This window comes from Anopheles funestus, chromosome X (genome assembly GCF_943734845.2).
Source record: "Anopheles funestus chromosome X, idAnoFuneDA-416_04, whole genome shotgun sequence".
Taxonomy (NCBI): Eukaryota; Metazoa; Arthropoda; class Insecta; order Diptera; family Culicidae; genus Anopheles; species Anopheles funestus.
In genome coordinates this window covers 7,204,524-7,221,703 of record NC_064597.1, presented here as the reverse complement: position 1 = coordinate 7,221,703, position 17,180 = coordinate 7,204,524, and the positions used below count along the sequence as shown (strand labels likewise).

At 46.3% G+C, this 17,180-nt stretch overlaps 3 protein-coding genes across 3 annotated transcripts; 1 reads left to right on the top strand and 2 right to left on the bottom strand.

The window, feature by feature from the left end:
• Nucleotides 1-43: 43 nt before the first annotated feature.
• Nucleotides 44-16,730, bottom strand: LOC125774316 (uncharacterized). The gene is made up of 6 exons (XM_049444590.1): nt 16,615-16,730; nt 16,272-16,440; nt 1,551-2,190; nt 1,107-1,254; nt 890-1,006; nt 44-781 (listed from the first exon to the last, which is right to left on the bottom strand). The coding sequence occupies exons 3-6, from the start codon at nt 2,188-2,190 to the stop codon at nt 664-666; spliced, it is 1,023 nt and encodes a 340-aa protein (XP_049300547.1). The 5' UTR covers nt 16,272-16,440; nt 16,615-16,730; the 3' UTR covers nt 44-663.
• On the top strand, nt 767-3,717 carry LOC125774299 (uncharacterized). The gene is made up of 3 exons (XM_049444580.1): nt 767-868; nt 2,279-2,410; nt 2,476-3,717. Exons 2-3 carry the CDS (start codon nt 2,299-2,301, stop codon nt 3,420-3,422), a joined length of 1,059 nt encoding a protein of 352 aa, XP_049300537.1. The 5' UTR covers nt 767-868; nt 2,279-2,298; the 3' UTR covers nt 3,423-3,717.
• LOC125774386 (uncharacterized) lies at nt 6,994-8,774 on the bottom strand. Its single transcript, XM_049444618.1, has 2 exons — nt 8,008-8,774; nt 6,994-7,803 (listed from the first exon to the last, which is right to left on the bottom strand). Exons 1-2 carry the CDS (start codon nt 8,147-8,149, stop codon nt 7,040-7,042), a joined length of 906 nt encoding a protein of 301 aa, XP_049300575.1. The 5' UTR covers nt 8,150-8,774; the 3' UTR covers nt 6,994-7,039.
• Nucleotides 16,731-17,180: the final 450 nt, after the last annotated feature.

Below are 17,180 nucleotides of genomic sequence, written 5' to 3'. Positions count from 1 at the left end.
TTTAGTTGTGTTTTTTTGTGTGTACACAAACATTGTTTGTGTGTCGGTACAGGATTAACTTATTGTTTTATTTCTATCGTACAGTTCAACTGTTACAAGACATTCCGTAAGATCTTTTTCCCCCATCCTCTTTGAACTCTGCACGGTCTCTGCAAGGTGTCTTAAACGACGGTTAGACGGTTGGCAACCAATAGCTGCTTCTCCTCTTTAAATCGGTGTTTTTTTCTTCCCCAATGTGATAATGTAAGTAATTGCCCTGCAGAAATAGCGGCAAGAAGTGGGCAAACAAATGATGACTCGTATTGCTGTACGGTTAGACGCAAGTCCTAATTTTCCTTGAGTTATGAGTTGAAGACGTTTGCTTTCTATCTCGCTTTCACGACAGTGCCGAGGGCGAAAGTGACGACTCCTTACCGAATGCCGCAACATCCCAAAAAAAACTGACGACCTTCTACATATACACGCACACATACACATACACAAAACAAAACAGAGTGTTGAAGCACGTCTCTTTCACCTTTCGTCCAGTACGGACATTGCAGTTCTAGATTCGTCCTTCAGTTCGTCCTGATAGTTCTCGTTCATTCGACGCAATACGGCACACATACTCCACACAATCAAATACACGCACACACACACGCACGCATTTCTGCAATGGCGCATTCAGTAGCAACGACATCTGTCGGCTGGGCAGTTGGACTTGAAGTTGAGACACTGGTCCAGACAGTATACGTCGGCTCCCTCGCGGCCTCGCAGCTCACCGATCGCTTCGCACGTTTGTCTGCAGTTTGGAAAGTAAGGCAGATAGCAAATCGAACACAATCAACAATCAGGCGGCATCCGATATCGGTACAAAAATAAAAACACGGTACGTAATGGTGATACTTACGGGCAGTGGCACACCGTTTCCGGACAGTTGGGTGGATAGCGTAGGCAGTTGTTCTGGCACCAATCTTCCATTCCGATAAAGCTGCGGTAGGTCGCAGTGGGTAGACACACCTGATCCCTGGTGGCGGAAAGAAAGAGAAAGGGGGGGGGGGGGGGGGGGGGGAGTTAGCGAAGTTTCGTCTGTTTGGTGTATCTACTGCCCGGAACGAAAACCTTACCGGATGATGAGTGGATAAACATTGTCCGGCTTGGGGTCGCGGAAATCTCGGTAGTACAGCAGGAATGGGTTATTATTGCCTACGAATAGTGGTGGCCGGCCACCAGTATTCGACACGATGCTGATGTCCGCACAGTTCCGGAACGTTTCTTTTTTTAAACGCAATTCGTAGAGAACAAAAAACAAAAAAAAAAACAGCAGTGAGAGGGGATACAGAAAAAAGGGGAGAGACTGGGTTCGCAATAAAAACAAAAGCTCCCCAAAGTAATAAACAAAACATTCCAAAAGCTGCGTCTAAACGTCAGGAGTACTCCAGAAGGAAGTATCTCGAATATTCTCGCTCTAAAGGGGTGTTGGGGGCTCTAATGAGGTATGGGAAGCTTCGATGGGGTTTTTGAATCAATTGCAGCAGTTGTCGATTGATGAGAGTTGGCATCACACTTACCTGGTCTACCGCATCCAACGGACTCGGTACCGTTGTCACACCTTCCCCACATATTACCGGTAAAGTACGTCCACTGCAGTACGCATTGCGTGCAGCTAACATATAACGGCAGCTGCACACGATACCGAAACACGTCCTTTTTCTTCGAGTCCGGTGGAATGAAGAACCGAACCTCCCGTGTACCGCTAAGATACAACGGATAACGATCGAAGCATTCTTGGGTCGCTTCCGCGTTCGGATTATTGTTCGGACAGAGGTACAGCTCGAACCGGCCCATATGATTAGCGGTCAGTTCGATCTCCACCTCAACCTCCTGTCCGGCTACGTACCGACGCGACACGATACCCTTACCATACTCGCCGCCCGCCTCATGCGGTCGGGGCGACCGTAAGTTGTACGCATCGCCACAAACGCCACAGCTGCCCTGGTTCTGTTCCCACTGTACCGCGTACCCACCGCAAAACAGCTCGTTATCGTTGTAGTTGACCGGATTTGGAAAACCGAAGCGCCACATCGCATTGCGTGCCGGCGGTTCCATCATGCGGCCATGTCCGTGCACCTCTAGCGCAGCGTTAGCGAGCAGCAACATTGGGAGCAACCATCGGAACAGTGGCCGCACCCTAGACACTGCCAAGCTCATCTGCAAAAACGAAACGAAAGAAAAACTTAAAATCTATGCCTTAGGGGGCTTTTTGGTTCATGGATCCTGTTTGCTTTCCGTTTTGCAGGTTTGCTACAATCCTACAGGATGGCGTTTCGCGTACTGTTTGGGATACTGTGTCTGGGAGCCCAGGCATTCCTAAGCTTGCACGGAACATCCAGTGGAACAGACGAAGCTAGCCAGATCGCTGCTCAACATGGTAAGCGTTAGACAGTTTATGAGAAAATTCCCTTCCCACTCCCTATTCTGATCGATTTTCCATAGTGGGCGAAAACTGTGAACATCACACAACTACAACAAGCCAGTTTGAGGAATACTTCGACATTGATCGCATCGGCAACAATCGCACGGAGCAGAATGTCGTCGACTTCACACTATTTGTGCAGGTGCGTAACATGCAGGAAGAGTTAGCGATCCTGCTGTCCGCTAGCAATCGATCACGTCAGCATCCGGACTATGGGCGAACGTACGAGGTACGTATCAGCAACGTGTACACCGTCATCTACAAGGAAACGCTCCGGATGTCCGCCCACCACAGTCACAATTTCAACTTCTTCCCGGGTGAACAATTTCGGCTGCGCATCCAAATAACACGCGCCGGTCATATTACTGTCTCCATACCGGGTCTTCAGAAATCTCTCATCCTTACCGTGCATGACGAACGTCCACCGATCGAGGTATCGTACATCAGCTTCGGATCACGCATGAACGCGTATCCGGTGACGTTCTACTTTCGCTGTGTAGATGCAGCGCTAGCTGCGACGATGGCACGCAAACAACCGGCCGAAACCGTTGACGGTTCCGAGTCGGATTCAGCTGGCGGTTTACCAGGAGATCAGCAAACCTCCTTACCTTCCCAGCCGATGAACGACGCGGAGGAGGATGTGGCGCGACAACCAACAGAGGAAGACGACCACGATGAGCCGGACGAGGAAGCAGGCGATGTTGGTGGTGGTGGTGGTGAGAGCAATCGCCAAAGACAAACCACATCCGGTGATCAGTCCACAAAATGTCCCGTCTGTCCAAAGCCGGAAAAATGTGAAGTTATCGTAAAAGCGTGCTCGGACACTTCCAAGGATTTATTGATGCAAGCATCCGGTACGGATAGTGAAAAGCAGAAGTATTTCTTCTACTTTAATGTTTACCTAAGCAGCAAGAACGAGAAAGGCGGCAAGGTACCAATTGCCGACGCCACCAATCAGATCGCATAGATCGTGGAGCTTCCCAGGAATACACCTCACATATCGGATCCTTGAGAAATGCGTAATCCAGTTTTTTCTCGGGCCAGGCACAGCAAGAGATGCAATTTTTAATCTAATTCTATTTAAATCCTGTTAAGATTGTTTTTTTGTACACAAACTTGCGCCAGTGTCGCAAGGAGTGCTGGCGAGATCTCCCACACACACACATTCCACGGGGTTTTTAGCAGTAAATTAATGAGGAGGGCTAGAATTGATGACAGTATATTTCACAATAAAACCTATCGAGCATTTGCAGCCATGATCACCAGGCATTCTCTATCCGTTGCTTGTCATCCGAACGAGAATGGGTCGACCATTACCGCATGTTCCTGTCAGAAGGTCCACCTCTGGGGGAAGAAATAGTTTTGTTGACGGTAATTTACTTCACGCTCGCCTGGAATGTCATCAGAACCGGCTAGCTGTGTACTGGTTTCTCTTGGTGGGCCGCATATGGTTGGCGTCAAAAAAAAAGTGATACAGCAAATGAGGCGAAAAAAAAAGGTGAACGTGAAGCCAGACAAAAATATCAGAACGTTCACCTCGCTGTTTACTGCTGCCTTGCATTACCATATATTTCTCTTCAAGCACCTCCGAAACATCGCCCGCAACCCTCGCACTCGAATGCAAATGCGTAATGCAACCGGTACGTGTGGTTCACCTAAGATAAGAGATAGTCACAAGACACAGAAAAGCTATCCCGAGTGTCCTGAGGCACACGCTCTGGAAGTATCAATAAAAAAGAGACACTACCAACCGATCGTTCATAGAACATTTTTTCCCCAATGTTCGACCACAAGAAGACCACAAGAATCGTCGTTCGCCGTTACGCAAAATGGCTCACACCGGGAACTGGGTAGCGAATGGTCCGGCACGATCCAGAACGGCCGATCCTAAATGCCAAGGACATACGTGTATGCGGCCTCCGAAAAGGGCAATCTTATACGGACGCGTACGATGCCGTGTGCCGCCTTCCGCAGTTCCTTCTTTATATTGAGCTGCTTTTTTGAAGTGAACGCCTTACCAGCTTATCATCACCGGTTTCCCACACACACACACACACACGCACAACCGGAAGAACAAACCAGGCCAGGTCGAAGCGTGCCGGAATGTCTAGAACCATTGCAGTACGCGACCAAGGGTAGGGTAGAGTGTTTTGCTGAGGACACAACGTCTGGACTACAATCGGCTCCTAGTACTCGGAGGCAATTAGCAACATTTGTCTGGACAGCAATTGTTTGACTGGGGAGTTTGTAGGGGAGGTAGAGCGTGTGTGTGTGTGTGCTTAATAAATCAGCTCGAAGCGTCCGTGCTGATGTTTGGCGTTAAGTTTATCCTTTGAGCACGGCTATATTGTTTCACCCATTGGACGAAAGGGGCCAATTTGCACGCGCGGGATGTGTTAATTCCTCTTTTGCTTACTGCCGTAAATATGCCCTCACCTTTTCCTTACCCTACCACGCTCTCTCCCCACCTACCCCTCCTCCTCCCCTCCGCCGCCATCACCACCTTCAACACTCGATAAGGCCGCACTGGAAGCGACGTGGTTTGACATTTGCCGCCGTGCTATCATTACAGTGCCCCTTTGCTCGAAGCAGATGAGCCCTCGTGCAGATGAGAGTCGTCCAGGAATACCGAAAAGGGACCGAAGCGTAAATGGTGGGCTAAAGATTATAGAACGCAGCGGAATGGTGGTAACGCAACGGCCCCCCACCAACCAACACGCAGATTAACGAAGATGACCGATGCTGACAAGCGCATCACATCGCAGGTCCTATTTTTCATCCATTCGCCAATTTCGTTGCCCGCTCGCCTTGCTTAAGGACACTGTGGTGGGGAGAGAGGGGGGAAGGGAAAACTGCCGCCAAAACCATAGCGCGACATGTCAAATTGACCTTTTGTCCGGTTCGCGTAGTAATCGAGCAGTGCGCTTAAAGGTTAAAAAGCTATCCATATATTTTTTTATTACTGAAGATGCGAAGATTCTACGCTACTTTCGTCACTGCCCTTTTGCAGTGGCCACCATGACTCCTTTCTTCCCAAAACCCTCTCCGCCTCCTCCTCCTTCTCCTCCTCTTCCCGCCCTTAATCAATACAGAATTGGCGGTGTTCAACGTAGCGGATACTTTGTTAACTCCTTGAAGCCCTTTACCCTATCCCTTCCCTGATAGCCTGCCCCCTGGTGGTAACGCATCCCGCATGCTGTCACGCAGTTGAGAGGGCGTAACGAATCTTTTGTTTTGTCGCACAGCAGTGCCCCATAGATAAGAAACGCTGCAAAGAGCGAAATGGCGATCCGTTACGGATGGTATGTGGCAAAGGAGTGGTGGGAATGGCAGATCGCATCCTCGACATTAACACCGCGTTAAGTAACAATATCGCAGGAACGGGGAACGGAGAAGACGAATGTGTCGGAGACGATCGGTAAACAGCGCTACAGTACAGTGCGATGCATAATGTTTCGATGCGTAATACAACAAAGCAAAAAACTCATGAACATCCTGTCAAATTGACATTTGATGCAGAACCATCTGCATAAGTAGACACGAATCTACAATCTATATTGCTGTGCATATACACTATCGGATAGCTGTTTCAAGATAAGGTATAGATTGTTATTGTTCGATCGTACAGCTGCCCACGTAACGCGATACAATGCGCAGTGCCAGATTTACCAATACAATACATATTCGTCTTGTTTTATTTGACATTTCGGAACGGGCTCGATCACCGGATCGCGCGTATCGCTGTCACTGATGCTCGCGCACGGTGATCCCATTTGTCCAATCGCAACTATAGGGCATAGTTGAGTGGCGATATGGCTTAACCTTTCGCACATCACTGTAGGTGCGGATACGCGTGAAGAAGGAAAACAAAAGCGACACACAGAGACGTAAAGGAGTCGCTGGTGGTCACAGGACATTTTTGTCGGTAGTGCCGGACCCGTGTGCATTTAAATTTCTGCACATGTTTTGTAAGTCATAACGGCTAGTAACCATCGGTGGCTTAGCCCACCAGACGTCCATAAATAATGTAGCGATCTTTTACTCCCGTTGCCTACTCCTGCGTGTGTGACTTTTATTCCACTTGAGAGAGAGAGAGAGAGAGAGAAAGAGAGAGAAGAAGAGAAAAAAACTTCCCAGGATGAAAAGACACTCAGTAACGGCGGGGGGAAGTAGTCGACCAAAGTGCCTCCAACAAGGCGCACACGGGCGATGGGTGAACAATTACAGCACAAGAAGAAGACAAAAAACACACCGCACCATACCCATGTTAAGGACAGGAAGATATGAAGATGTTTCATTCGGTTTGTCGACATTATTACACACCCGTTACACATGCTTCCTACCGAACTTGACCTACGGTGTCGCTGACATTTTCGGCTCGTTCATTTTGACGGACCTTTTAACAGAATTACCGTCGAATTAGCAAGCGAGACCAGAGTAATGCCGATACTTTGCCTTTTGGAAGAATTGTGTGCGTGCCGATAACACCTCTTCAACACATTGCACGCAAAGCCGCAACTAAAAGTCATCGCAGAACGTGTTATTCTTGTATTTTTATTGAGCAAATTATTTTACAAACAGCTTCTACAGCCCATCATCGGATGGTTTACGTACGCCACTCCCGGTAAGTACGTTCGATTTGGTTCTGTTCTTCATCAGGTAGAGATTAAAGTAGAAGTAGTACTTCTGCTGCTCTAGCTCCCCGTTGCCGGCGGCTCCGTTCGGATCCTTGCTGTTGTCCGCACATGCCTTAACGACCACTTCACAGCGCTGCTTCGGACAGACGGGACAGGAACCGTCGACTAATGGCAGGTTGGTTGGTGATCCTACCGACTCGGCGATCAGCTCGATCGCTCTGTACTGTGGTAGACCACAGCCTAGAAAGAACCGCACCGGGTAGGCGTTCATGCGCGACGAAAAGCTCACGTACTGCACCTCCAGAGCCTGCCGTTCGTCGACGACCGCTAGCAATGGGCGCTTCGCGTTGTCATTCACCAGCACGGTTAGGTTACCGTCGCGGCTAAGCAGAAACCGTAGCCGGAAGATATCCGCCGGGAATAGTTTATCCGTTGGGCTGTGGTAAGCCTGCATTTTGAGCGTTTCCCGATACATCACCGTGTAGACGTTCGTTAGGCGCATTTCGTACGTCCGAGCAAAGTCTGGATGTTGATAAGAACGGTTCTGACCCGAGAGTAGTACAGCCAACTCTTCCTGTCGGTTGCGTACCTCCACGGTGAAGCTGACATTTACCAGATAGTTGCTGGACGGTTCGTTCCCAATATCCTCCAGTCCGTAGTATTCGTCGAATGTCCCGGACGTTACCGTGTGCTCCAAACAGTTCAATGGCACTTTAATCCCAGGATCATATCCACACATACAAACCCCCGAACACACACACACGCGCGCACACACACATCCAGACATGAAGAAAGTGTGACATTTAATTAGTGTCTTGTTGATTGTGATTTTGCCGGCTTAGATTTTGTTTTGTGTTTTGTGTGCTATTTGTGTGGCACCTCCACACAAAAAGGGAAGGAAATCAAGAACATTACCATCGTTCGCTCCGGTTGGGTTGTTTGCGTCGGTGGCCATTACCAACGAGATGCCGTTAGGTTGATGCGTTCCGTGCAGTGTTATTTCTGCCATCAGCAGTGGAATGATTAATTTGCCAAAAAACCACGAACCGTCCAACATGGCGGACAAGTAAGAAAGGCGGGGGGGAAGGGGGATATAAGTCGTACAAACACCCTATCCACTTTGTGAACAAATAAATTAAGGCACGATTTGAATAAATCTTTGATTTTCGTTGTGTCCCCCGCTTACTGATCCCGTTCTCGCAGGGGGAAGAAAAGAAATAAAAAAATGCTGCGCACACAAACACACACACACACGCACACACTTAATCTCTTGCAAAGTTTCTTCTCTTGCTTGGGGTTTATAAAAAAAAAAGAAAAAAAGCAAAACTACACACAGAATGGTTAAAGAAAGTCGGGAAGATGTTGTGTACGCTGCCTCGGCACGTACTGAGTCTGGACTGAATCGTGGTTTTAACGCAAATGAGTTCGCTACCTCCCGCTCCTAGCTACGGCGCGGAGAATCGTGGAAACATGTGGCGATGTGTGGTTGCCTGCAGGGAGAAAGGCAAGGTTTGTGTTTTTTTGCATAATACTGCGATTACGATATCACCACCAATATATACGTCCGATAGGCGACGACCCAAAACAAATGGTGGTCGGCCCCGTTCGTAAAGCAACCAAAGGATCGTTGCAGGAAGTGTCCACCAGAGGGCAGGGAGTTGTTCGCACGTCCCGAGAGAACCACACAGACATCGCTTATCGCGTACGACTCAGGAAATGGGATGTGTGATTATAGTGGGCAAGCGTGTTCTGGCCAGCTGCTGTATGCGATGCCGCCTCGAGTAGCTGCCATCCTTTACGGAGTGGATTTACTGTCGCGGGTGAAAAACGATTCTTTTTCGAACAAAAAATTGGACTGTAAGTTTAGCTGGCCTATCGCCGACCCGTCATTTGTTGGAAGACTTTTTTTTCTCTCTTGGGACTCTGGTCTATCGAAATTGTCAACATTGGAGACCGTTTCGGTGTATTCTGAAATTCTACCTAACCTCCCCCCCCCCCCCCCCTACCCCCCGGTACCAGAGAATTCCTCAAGATATTACTGTTTTTTTTCGATCTCATTAATCATGGCGACATGGATGTGGTGAAGAAACGTAGCGAAAAAAAAACTGGAGGCTTACAACGGTGAAAAATTAACGGAACGCTCATGACGCTTTACATTTTTGATAATGTTTCCATGACACCATGTGTGTGTGTTTTTTGTTGTTGTGAAATTCTGGGTTTGTTCCAAGTTAATGAGCACCATCTGTCCGCGGGACAAACAGGACGTTTCTGCTTAATGTATACGATACCCATTTTTGGAATTTTTTTAACCAGAAAAAAACTATTCCCAAAAACCCATTAAAAAATGGTCATCACTAAATGTATTCGGTACTTAATCACTCGTGCTAATTTAGGGATTTATCAGAAGCAAATACCAACTCACGTTTTATCAACTATCGTGCCGCGTGAGGATTTCAGGGTTCGCGCCAGAATTAGAAAGGAATCCGAAGAACAGGATTTGTGCGCGGGGGGGTCGACATCCACTTGACATGGCGATATCTGGAGCAGCGCACTTGTTTGCCCGATCCATTTTCGGTCTGATTGTTTGGTACGATCGTGGCCAATTAATGCAACAATTAATCAATAGCGCAAATGTCAAATCTCGTTCGTGTTGCTGACAACTTGACGTCCAGATTCGAATTTCCTCACCTTGCCGCGAAGCGTTTGCAACCCAAGAACGGCAAGGACAATGTTGAAGAACGTGCGAAAAGGGTTTTTTCGGGGAGAACACGAAGAAAAAAAAGTCCCCACACCGCAAAAGACGTAACAAAACAGAATACAATCTCCGATCAGATTGGTGGAACGATTCTTGATGAAACGGCAAAGCATTAAGGCTAAGAAGTAAGAATTACAGGCACGATATAAACAAACTAAACGACTATTGTATATGTCAGCCAGCATGACATCGATCAATAATCGCATTGTACGTAAATGTTAAGGACAATGTAGTTAGTCGTCTCGCTTGTTTTTTGTTGGGGTGTATTCATAAGGATTGCTCACTGGATCAGTCGCAACTGATCTGTCAATCAGGCATTTCGATAAAGTTCAGTGCGATAGCCTCCCCAAAAAAAAAGATCTCCAAACCAATCAATGCTCTGCGCAGCTACTGAAATCAAAACAGCACTATTTGCTTCTTCCCAATTTTTGAGCAGGATCGTAAATTCCTGAAAGGTCGCTAACCTAAATATCAAGGTCATTTTGTGTATCAATCTTGCTTAGCGTGGATCTGCTGCTCCTCCTCTGCGAGACGTCCCGAACGGAACGAGCAGGACGCGTACATAAACACGCGACAACCCATTTATCTCCCGATGGTTCACGTTCGCAGCATTCAGGTATTATTATAATATTAGATTATAAAGTCACCCGCAATGTCCGGCGTCTCCTGAGCTGGGAGATTGCATGGTGAGGAGCACGATCACGATTTATGCTAATTATGTGATCTTTCACGCAAATAATACCAACAAAAAAAAACGCACACACTCGCCAAAGGAGACGAAATCAATCCTCAGCTTCATTTACTGTCAAATGTGCCTTAATAACGGCAACAATCAAATCCAATATGTCATGCCCATTTTCGTACCATCATCGGACAACATGGATGGGCGGACTGGGGCCCCCCGTTTCAAATGGTAATTTAAATATTAAATGATTATTTTTCTTTCGACAGCTTTATCCATGAAGTGGTAGTCCAGTTTGATGGCAGAACTTGGATCATCGTCCGCTAGACGTGTGGTACTGAAGAGAGAGAGGCATCGTGGCAATTTGTTTGGATGGACTCCCTAATGGTTTTTTAGTACCCTTAACATTTTACAGCCAAATAATCATAACGAAGGGATAGGAAGTGTGTGGGTGTAGAACAGGGTGAAATCTGTGAAATCACAAAGCGGACCAGGAGGACTAAATATAAAACCCCGGCGAAGCGCTATCTACACTGCTCCGGATATATGCCGCCCAGTGACGACATGCAAAGAAACAAAACGTTACCAATACCCGCTTCCAAGCGCTTTCGATGTGTACCACCCCACTTCGATAAGCCACTTGACTGTGTGTTTTTTCTGTTGCTGGTTTGTTCTGAAGTTTCCGCCGAGACTCCACTCGCCCACTCTAGCCGCAAGGGTGGAGTAGCCAGGCGTTCCAATCTCCACAACCCCAATATCTTACAAGCTCGATCGCTTTAATTCGTTTTAGTTGGCATATTCTTGTTTTATGATCTTATACCCGCCACCCAATGTACGAAATGCGGGGGAACAGCAGTAAGAAAGAAAAAAAAACGCGCGGCAAAGCGCAATTATGAAAAGTCGCAAAACTCACCTGTTAACGTGCGACAGAACTCGACGGCCGCGAGGCGTAAAGGTGAGGCGAATGGTTCCAGCCGCTAGGCCGGAATTCAAGAACAATATAACATTTGGCATTAAACGCATTCTGCGGTTTTTCTCTGTAGGTTCTTGTGCATTTCGAAGCACCACCAGGCACGTATATGCGATAAGGTTACCGCGAGGTAATGGGATAAGATCGCACTGGAATAGTGGACGCGCCGTTGGCAGATCGCGGAAGCAGCACGAAAAACAGGATCAGGACCACGAAACAGTACAGAAACGGTGGGTTAGACAGGATCTGGTCGATAGCACTTCCTACTTTCCTCCTCCCTCCCCCCTCTCCCACACCAAAAAAAAGGCTTCAACAATTCGAAAAGACTCCGTGGGGCCGGACCGTGTGACATTTCCATGTATATACCATTGGGGGGCCCCACAAAAGTGATGATGCTGACAGCGGTCCTATTCGGCATGGAACTGGTTTAAAAAAAATATATTTATATTGACAACCACAGCGTCAGTTTTCAGCATTTTTAATGTGCCCGGTTTTGGAGTTTGCTTTGGCAGCCAGAACGCTCCAGGGAAACGGGTCTGATTACCATGGAGAGAAGGGACAGAGTAGAAAAAAAAACAAAAACCAGGAGCAGGAAATGCGCAGACAGGCTTTACCATTTGGGGACGGGCGGAGCATTGCACCTGACAGCTTTGTGTGAAGGATTTTGACGGATCATTTGCTTTCGGATTCGTGTGCGGAAAGCGTTTATCAGTGCTGACAGTTTGCTCCGATTAATGCTTTGACAGCTACTACTCATGCTTAGCAGCGATTGATTACATAGGCTGACATTTAATAGTTACACGCCGCTAATACTCTAGCGATTCTAGGAATTCTAGTTTGGCGCCCATTCGATGTAGCTGTATCGGATGTCTTCGGAACTTCTGGAGATTAATCTCAAGCGAATATCCTTAAATGGAGGAATAACATCTAAATATCAGAATGTATCCACAAATGAAGGTTCTAGTGGTGGCGTAACTTGTGTAATCCTCCTGTTAGCTTTCGTGCAGATCTCCTAGCCGAGAACCTGTCGGTGAACTCCCATAGCGTTGTCCCACTTTCACCGCCGACCGGTACGGTGCTAACTATTCCGCGCCATACCTGCCAAACTTATCTCCAAGAAACATGAGAACCTTTCTTCTCAATAAAATATGCGAAAAGTGGGCAACATGCCGGAAAAAGGTCCCATCCCACGCAAGTTCCTAGCAAAACGGTCACAAGCACGGTGGCTGTCAGGCTGTAATCGATAACGGAAAACCATAAAACTAATAACTTTCAAATGCGAAGTGATGACTCTCGCATACAGGCGAAGCTCGGACGGTGCTCTGAAAAAAAAACCTTGGCACCTTTCGCGCATATCACTGACCAAGATCTGTCCCGACAGTGATCTCATCTTCCGATCTTCTGGGCGGTGGTTACATATTTTTGGCGAACGAGATTCTACACTCTTCAAACTGGCAAATCTTGGTCCAGAGTTCGTGTCCGCACGTACATGTGTGTGTGTGTTTAATCTTAAAGACAAATAAATACCCAAAAAATCTCAAACAACGGCTCTGGGCCTGGGCACGAAGCAATAGGTGGCAGTTTGCGGCTCATTACCATACAAATTTGCTCGTGTTAGGTCCCCTTTCCCTGCTTGCTCATGCGTGTCTCTTGTGTGTGTTTTTTTTATGGTTCGATATCGATTTTTAAGACAGACCTACATTCGCTTTCGCCCCATAAAATGGTTTTTGGAAGTACCGAAATCTCTACACCCATCGGGAAAAACATTCCTATCGCGCATTCGAAATACCACAAGCTTACTTCTGTGCAAACAAAATGCGAGGGAAATAAGGAAACGAACCTCCTGCGAAGCGTGCCCGAGAACTGACGTGGAGCGGTGGAGTTGGTAGAGGACCACCGCCGGACGCAACCAGTATGTAATAATATTTTATGAAAAATGTCACCCTGCGGATCAACGAACGCAAAATATGTGCGCTTTGACACGTCACACACACGGCTTTTTGCTGATGTAAGGGAAATGTAAATTTTTTTAATCTCTCTACGGATTTGCATCTGCTTATAGTACTTTGTACGGTGTCCTCAGAAGACGGAAGAAATCGTCTTTTTGCGACTGTAAGGTTTTTGCCCACTCCAAGAATACGATTCTTTCAGCAGTCCGTGACCCCAAACCCAAACGGATCACTAATCGGATCAGGTAGAAAACGCATTGTGACGCGCTCGTTCGAATATTTTTATTTGCTTTTCATTTGGCAGTAGGTTTTTTGGAGAAGCCAAATGGAAGAGAAATTAATCACCTGCACCGCGATCGTGGTCATCAAAAACCGAGCCGGGCGCGTGCGTGAGTAATTGGGCTTTACAAATATCAACCATCAAAAGCGTCAAAACCGTAGGTAGCAACGGAAGTAAGCGTAGACGGCGTTGTACGGTCCCGAACTGCTGTCACTTTCATTCTATTTGCACCCAAACCTGCACATCCGCTGCACAATTCGTCACTACCTACTGTATGCTATGCCGTGTCTTGGAACGTGTCCACCGCACAGCCGCGTCGTAAGCTTCGTGGACGTGCAGGTTTGCGTTGCGATTCCGATAACGTACGTCAAGGGTGCAAGGGAGTGGGCAATAAAACTAGACGACAACGGAGATGGCAAATGCGTTCGCTGAGGCATTGAAGAATATATATTTTCGTTTTCTAACATTTGGATCATATGGTACAACCCTTTCTGTCTCTCGCATCCTCGGTGATTAATGTTATTGTTTGACGCGTATCTCAAGGATGACACATCTCAATGATTTGCTATTGTAAAGTGACTCATTTGCATTATTTACATTTTGGATGTGAGAATGAGGAGTTAAAAGAGTACCAACTTTTGCTTATTTAAATATGGATGATTAAACTTTAGTAATTACAACCGAAAGCTTGCGTAATATTGGGAAATACAGAAGAAACGAAAGTGGACAAATTAAAACACAGAAATCCCTTCAAGAATTAAATCTTGATTGCGTTTTTTTAGATCTGATTATCTGGTTAGATTAAATAAGACGAAAGAGATACAAAAACTGAGATCGTGCAGCCAATTAAGACGATAACAAGTCCCAGAGGACACGAAGTAAATGTTTCTTTTTGGAGCAATGAAGCTACTCTACTTTTCAACTCCACGAGCATTCCAGAGGTGATAGGTATCTTCAACAAACTCCTATAATTGCTCGACTTCAATAAAGGCTCATTTCCATTGTGAGAAACGATTAGAATTGACTAACAATGAGAAAACAGACCCAAAACGCAGAAGCACACATTACCGACAACGAAAGTGTCGTGCCAAACTACAAAGCGAGACAGAGAGAGAGAGAAAAGGAGAAATGTGTTTAAAATAAACGCCCGCACGTGTCACGATTTGTCGATGTGTACCAGGGTTCGTCGTTTAGTACCCTTTCACGGGGTTCGGAAGGTAATGGCGGGGTTTTATAGGGTGCTGGGCGTGTGTATTAATCGGTTACTACGGATACTACAACCGCACTTCGCTGGTAATGGATACCAACATGGCCACCAAGCTGGAATGCGATGTGCGAGGGTGCGCGCAATGGTAATGTTAGTTAAAACCACCGAAACAGGGTCGGTGTCATTACGTTCGGTACATTTTAATCAATCCGTACCGCTGGTTGTCTAGTCTGTCGCCTTCGAATTTGTAGAATACGCACGATGCGCTCAAGGCAAGACACCGAGCACACATTTCGTGCTAACGGAGGTGAGCGGAAGAGAAATAGGTGAGTGTGTGTGAGGGAGAGAGGGAGGAAGGGAAAGATTGAGTGTGTGGCTAGATATGCGTCCTCCGGTGAAATGATTATCAGTCTGAGGATGACTACCTAATGACTTCACCATCGATATGTAGAGCAGGCGTTAAGTGGTCTATCCTCCGCACTGTCAACACCTTTAACGATCAACTTATCGTCGAAAGTCATCAAAAAAGACAGAATTATAATTATTGATAGCAATAAACAAATTCGAACGGAGATAGAAATAGATAGCGAACCCAAGTAATGCACGACTCAAAAATACATCCAGCAATTCAGTTTGGGTTCAAATCTTAAATAGACTTCGAGAGAACTCCTTTGCGAACCTCCTGGATTAGGTCAGCTAGGTCTCAAGAATACATTAAGAGGGAGAAGATTAAACAGATAAACAATACTAGCCAAAGAATTACTAACGACCTCCTCTCCAGATTGACTCTAGAAAAAACGTCGTCAAACTTGAGAGAAATGGATGAGTTCTGCCATAGACATTCGATCCCCGAAAAAACCGGTGTATGATTAGAATTAGAAGCCGTTGACGGATAGTTTTATTGGCAAACATTAATATTCTCAAAGTTCATCTTTGGGCATGTCACAAATCTTCCCTTCTCCCGCATCCCATCCTAGAGACTAACGTTTACAGTTAAGATTAAACTTTAAAATTATGCATCGTTTCAACATTAAAACACGACTTCGCACTGTGCGGCATACATTTTGCGCTAGAATGGAGCCGGATCGATTTCAAAACTTTCCTCAGGTTTGGTTTTTTTTTCCATTTTGCCAATGTATTTTGCTATCCGTTAGAATTTGATTGATTGCAGACGTTTTTTGATTTGTTTCACCGTTATGGCCGTTTCCAATCGGATGTAATTATTTTTTTCTTTTCCAGCAACGTATTGTAACTTTTTTTTGTTTTTTTTCTTCTGCAAACATTCTTTTTTAGATTAAAATTATGTATTAAAACAATTCGAAAAATCGGCTCCTACCTCTGCGTTCTGGTTGCACCAACACTTGCTTTTGTAAGGGCAGTCACGTGTTTTGTACAATTCTTTCTTTAATATGGTGCCGTAAATACACACACTTGGTAAAACACTGCACGTACAACAACAAAACTAATGAAAACTTTTTTTTAACAAATTATGAAAGTAATTAAAACTGTAAACGGAAAAGAACAAATCACAACAACAACAAAACTATAAAACAATTTCCACTTGAGCTAAAACCGATAGAGCACCTAAATATGACAAAAAAATAAAAGACCAAAAAACTTCTAAAACGATAGTCCGAACGTTTTTTTTTTGAAAAAATTAAAACAAACCGAAAACGTACACGCACGCGCTCCCAAGCTTGGAGCTTCCCTCATGGATAGCAAAATTTAAACTGATCCATTCGAGCAGCCGGCCGACTGTCTTTATTTTTTCGATCACACCCCAAACCGCACCAATCACCTGCATCCCCTTCCCCCCCCCCACCCCCCTTCCTCCTCCTTGTACCTTTATCCCGCTTCATGCCACCAACCTTCAACACGCTCCTTCTTGTTTCTCTTCCCCACTGCTCTCCCTCCCAACCCTCCCCTCCCTCCTCCTCACCTACTCCTTCGCTTGGCGCCCCCCCTTCACCGTACTGGCCGATCGGGGTCTCATCCACATGTCGATCCTCTTTCAAAAATGCGTCTTGTCTGCTTTGCTTTTTGCTTTCCTTCCATTTCGCACCACAAATCGGTTTGGCGCTCCGGTACGATTGCTTCTCTGTTTACTTTCGTTCCATCAAATTCCTCCCCGTGCGTGCGTGCGTTCGTCCATGTCCTCCGAAAAACGTTCGACCGGTGTTGTTCTGTTTCCCCGATGCTTATCCTTGTGGGTCAATACATTAATGAAATCAATTAAATGTAATCC

Coding starts and splice junctions, on each gene's coding strand:
- LOC125774316 (XM_049444590.1), bottom strand. CDS start 2,190: ATGAGCTTGGCAGTGTCTAGGGTGCGGCCACTGTTCCGATGGTTGCTC. Junction 1,255..1,550: donor CGTTGGATGCGGTAGACCAG/GTAAGTGTGATG, acceptor GTTTAAAAAAAG/AAACGTTCCGGAACTGTGCG. Junction 1,007..1,106: donor GTTTATCCACTCATCATCCG/GTAAGGTTTTCG, acceptor TTCCGCCACCAG/GGATCAGGTGTGTCTACCCA.
- LOC125774299 (XM_049444580.1), top strand. CDS start 2,299: ATGGCGTTTCGCGTACTGTTTGGGATACTGTGTCTGGGAGCCCAGGCA. Junction 2,411..2,475: donor CCAGATCGCTGCTCAACATG/GTAAGCGTTAGA, acceptor GATTTTCCATAG/TGGGCGAAAACTGTGAACAT.
- LOC125774386 (XM_049444618.1), bottom strand. CDS start 8,149: ATGTTGGACGGTTCGTGGTTTTTTGGCAAATTAATCATTCCACTGCTG. Junction 7,804..8,007: donor CCCAACCGGAGCGAACGATG/GTAATGTTCTTG, acceptor CTGGGATTAAAG/TGCCATTGAACTGTTTGGAG.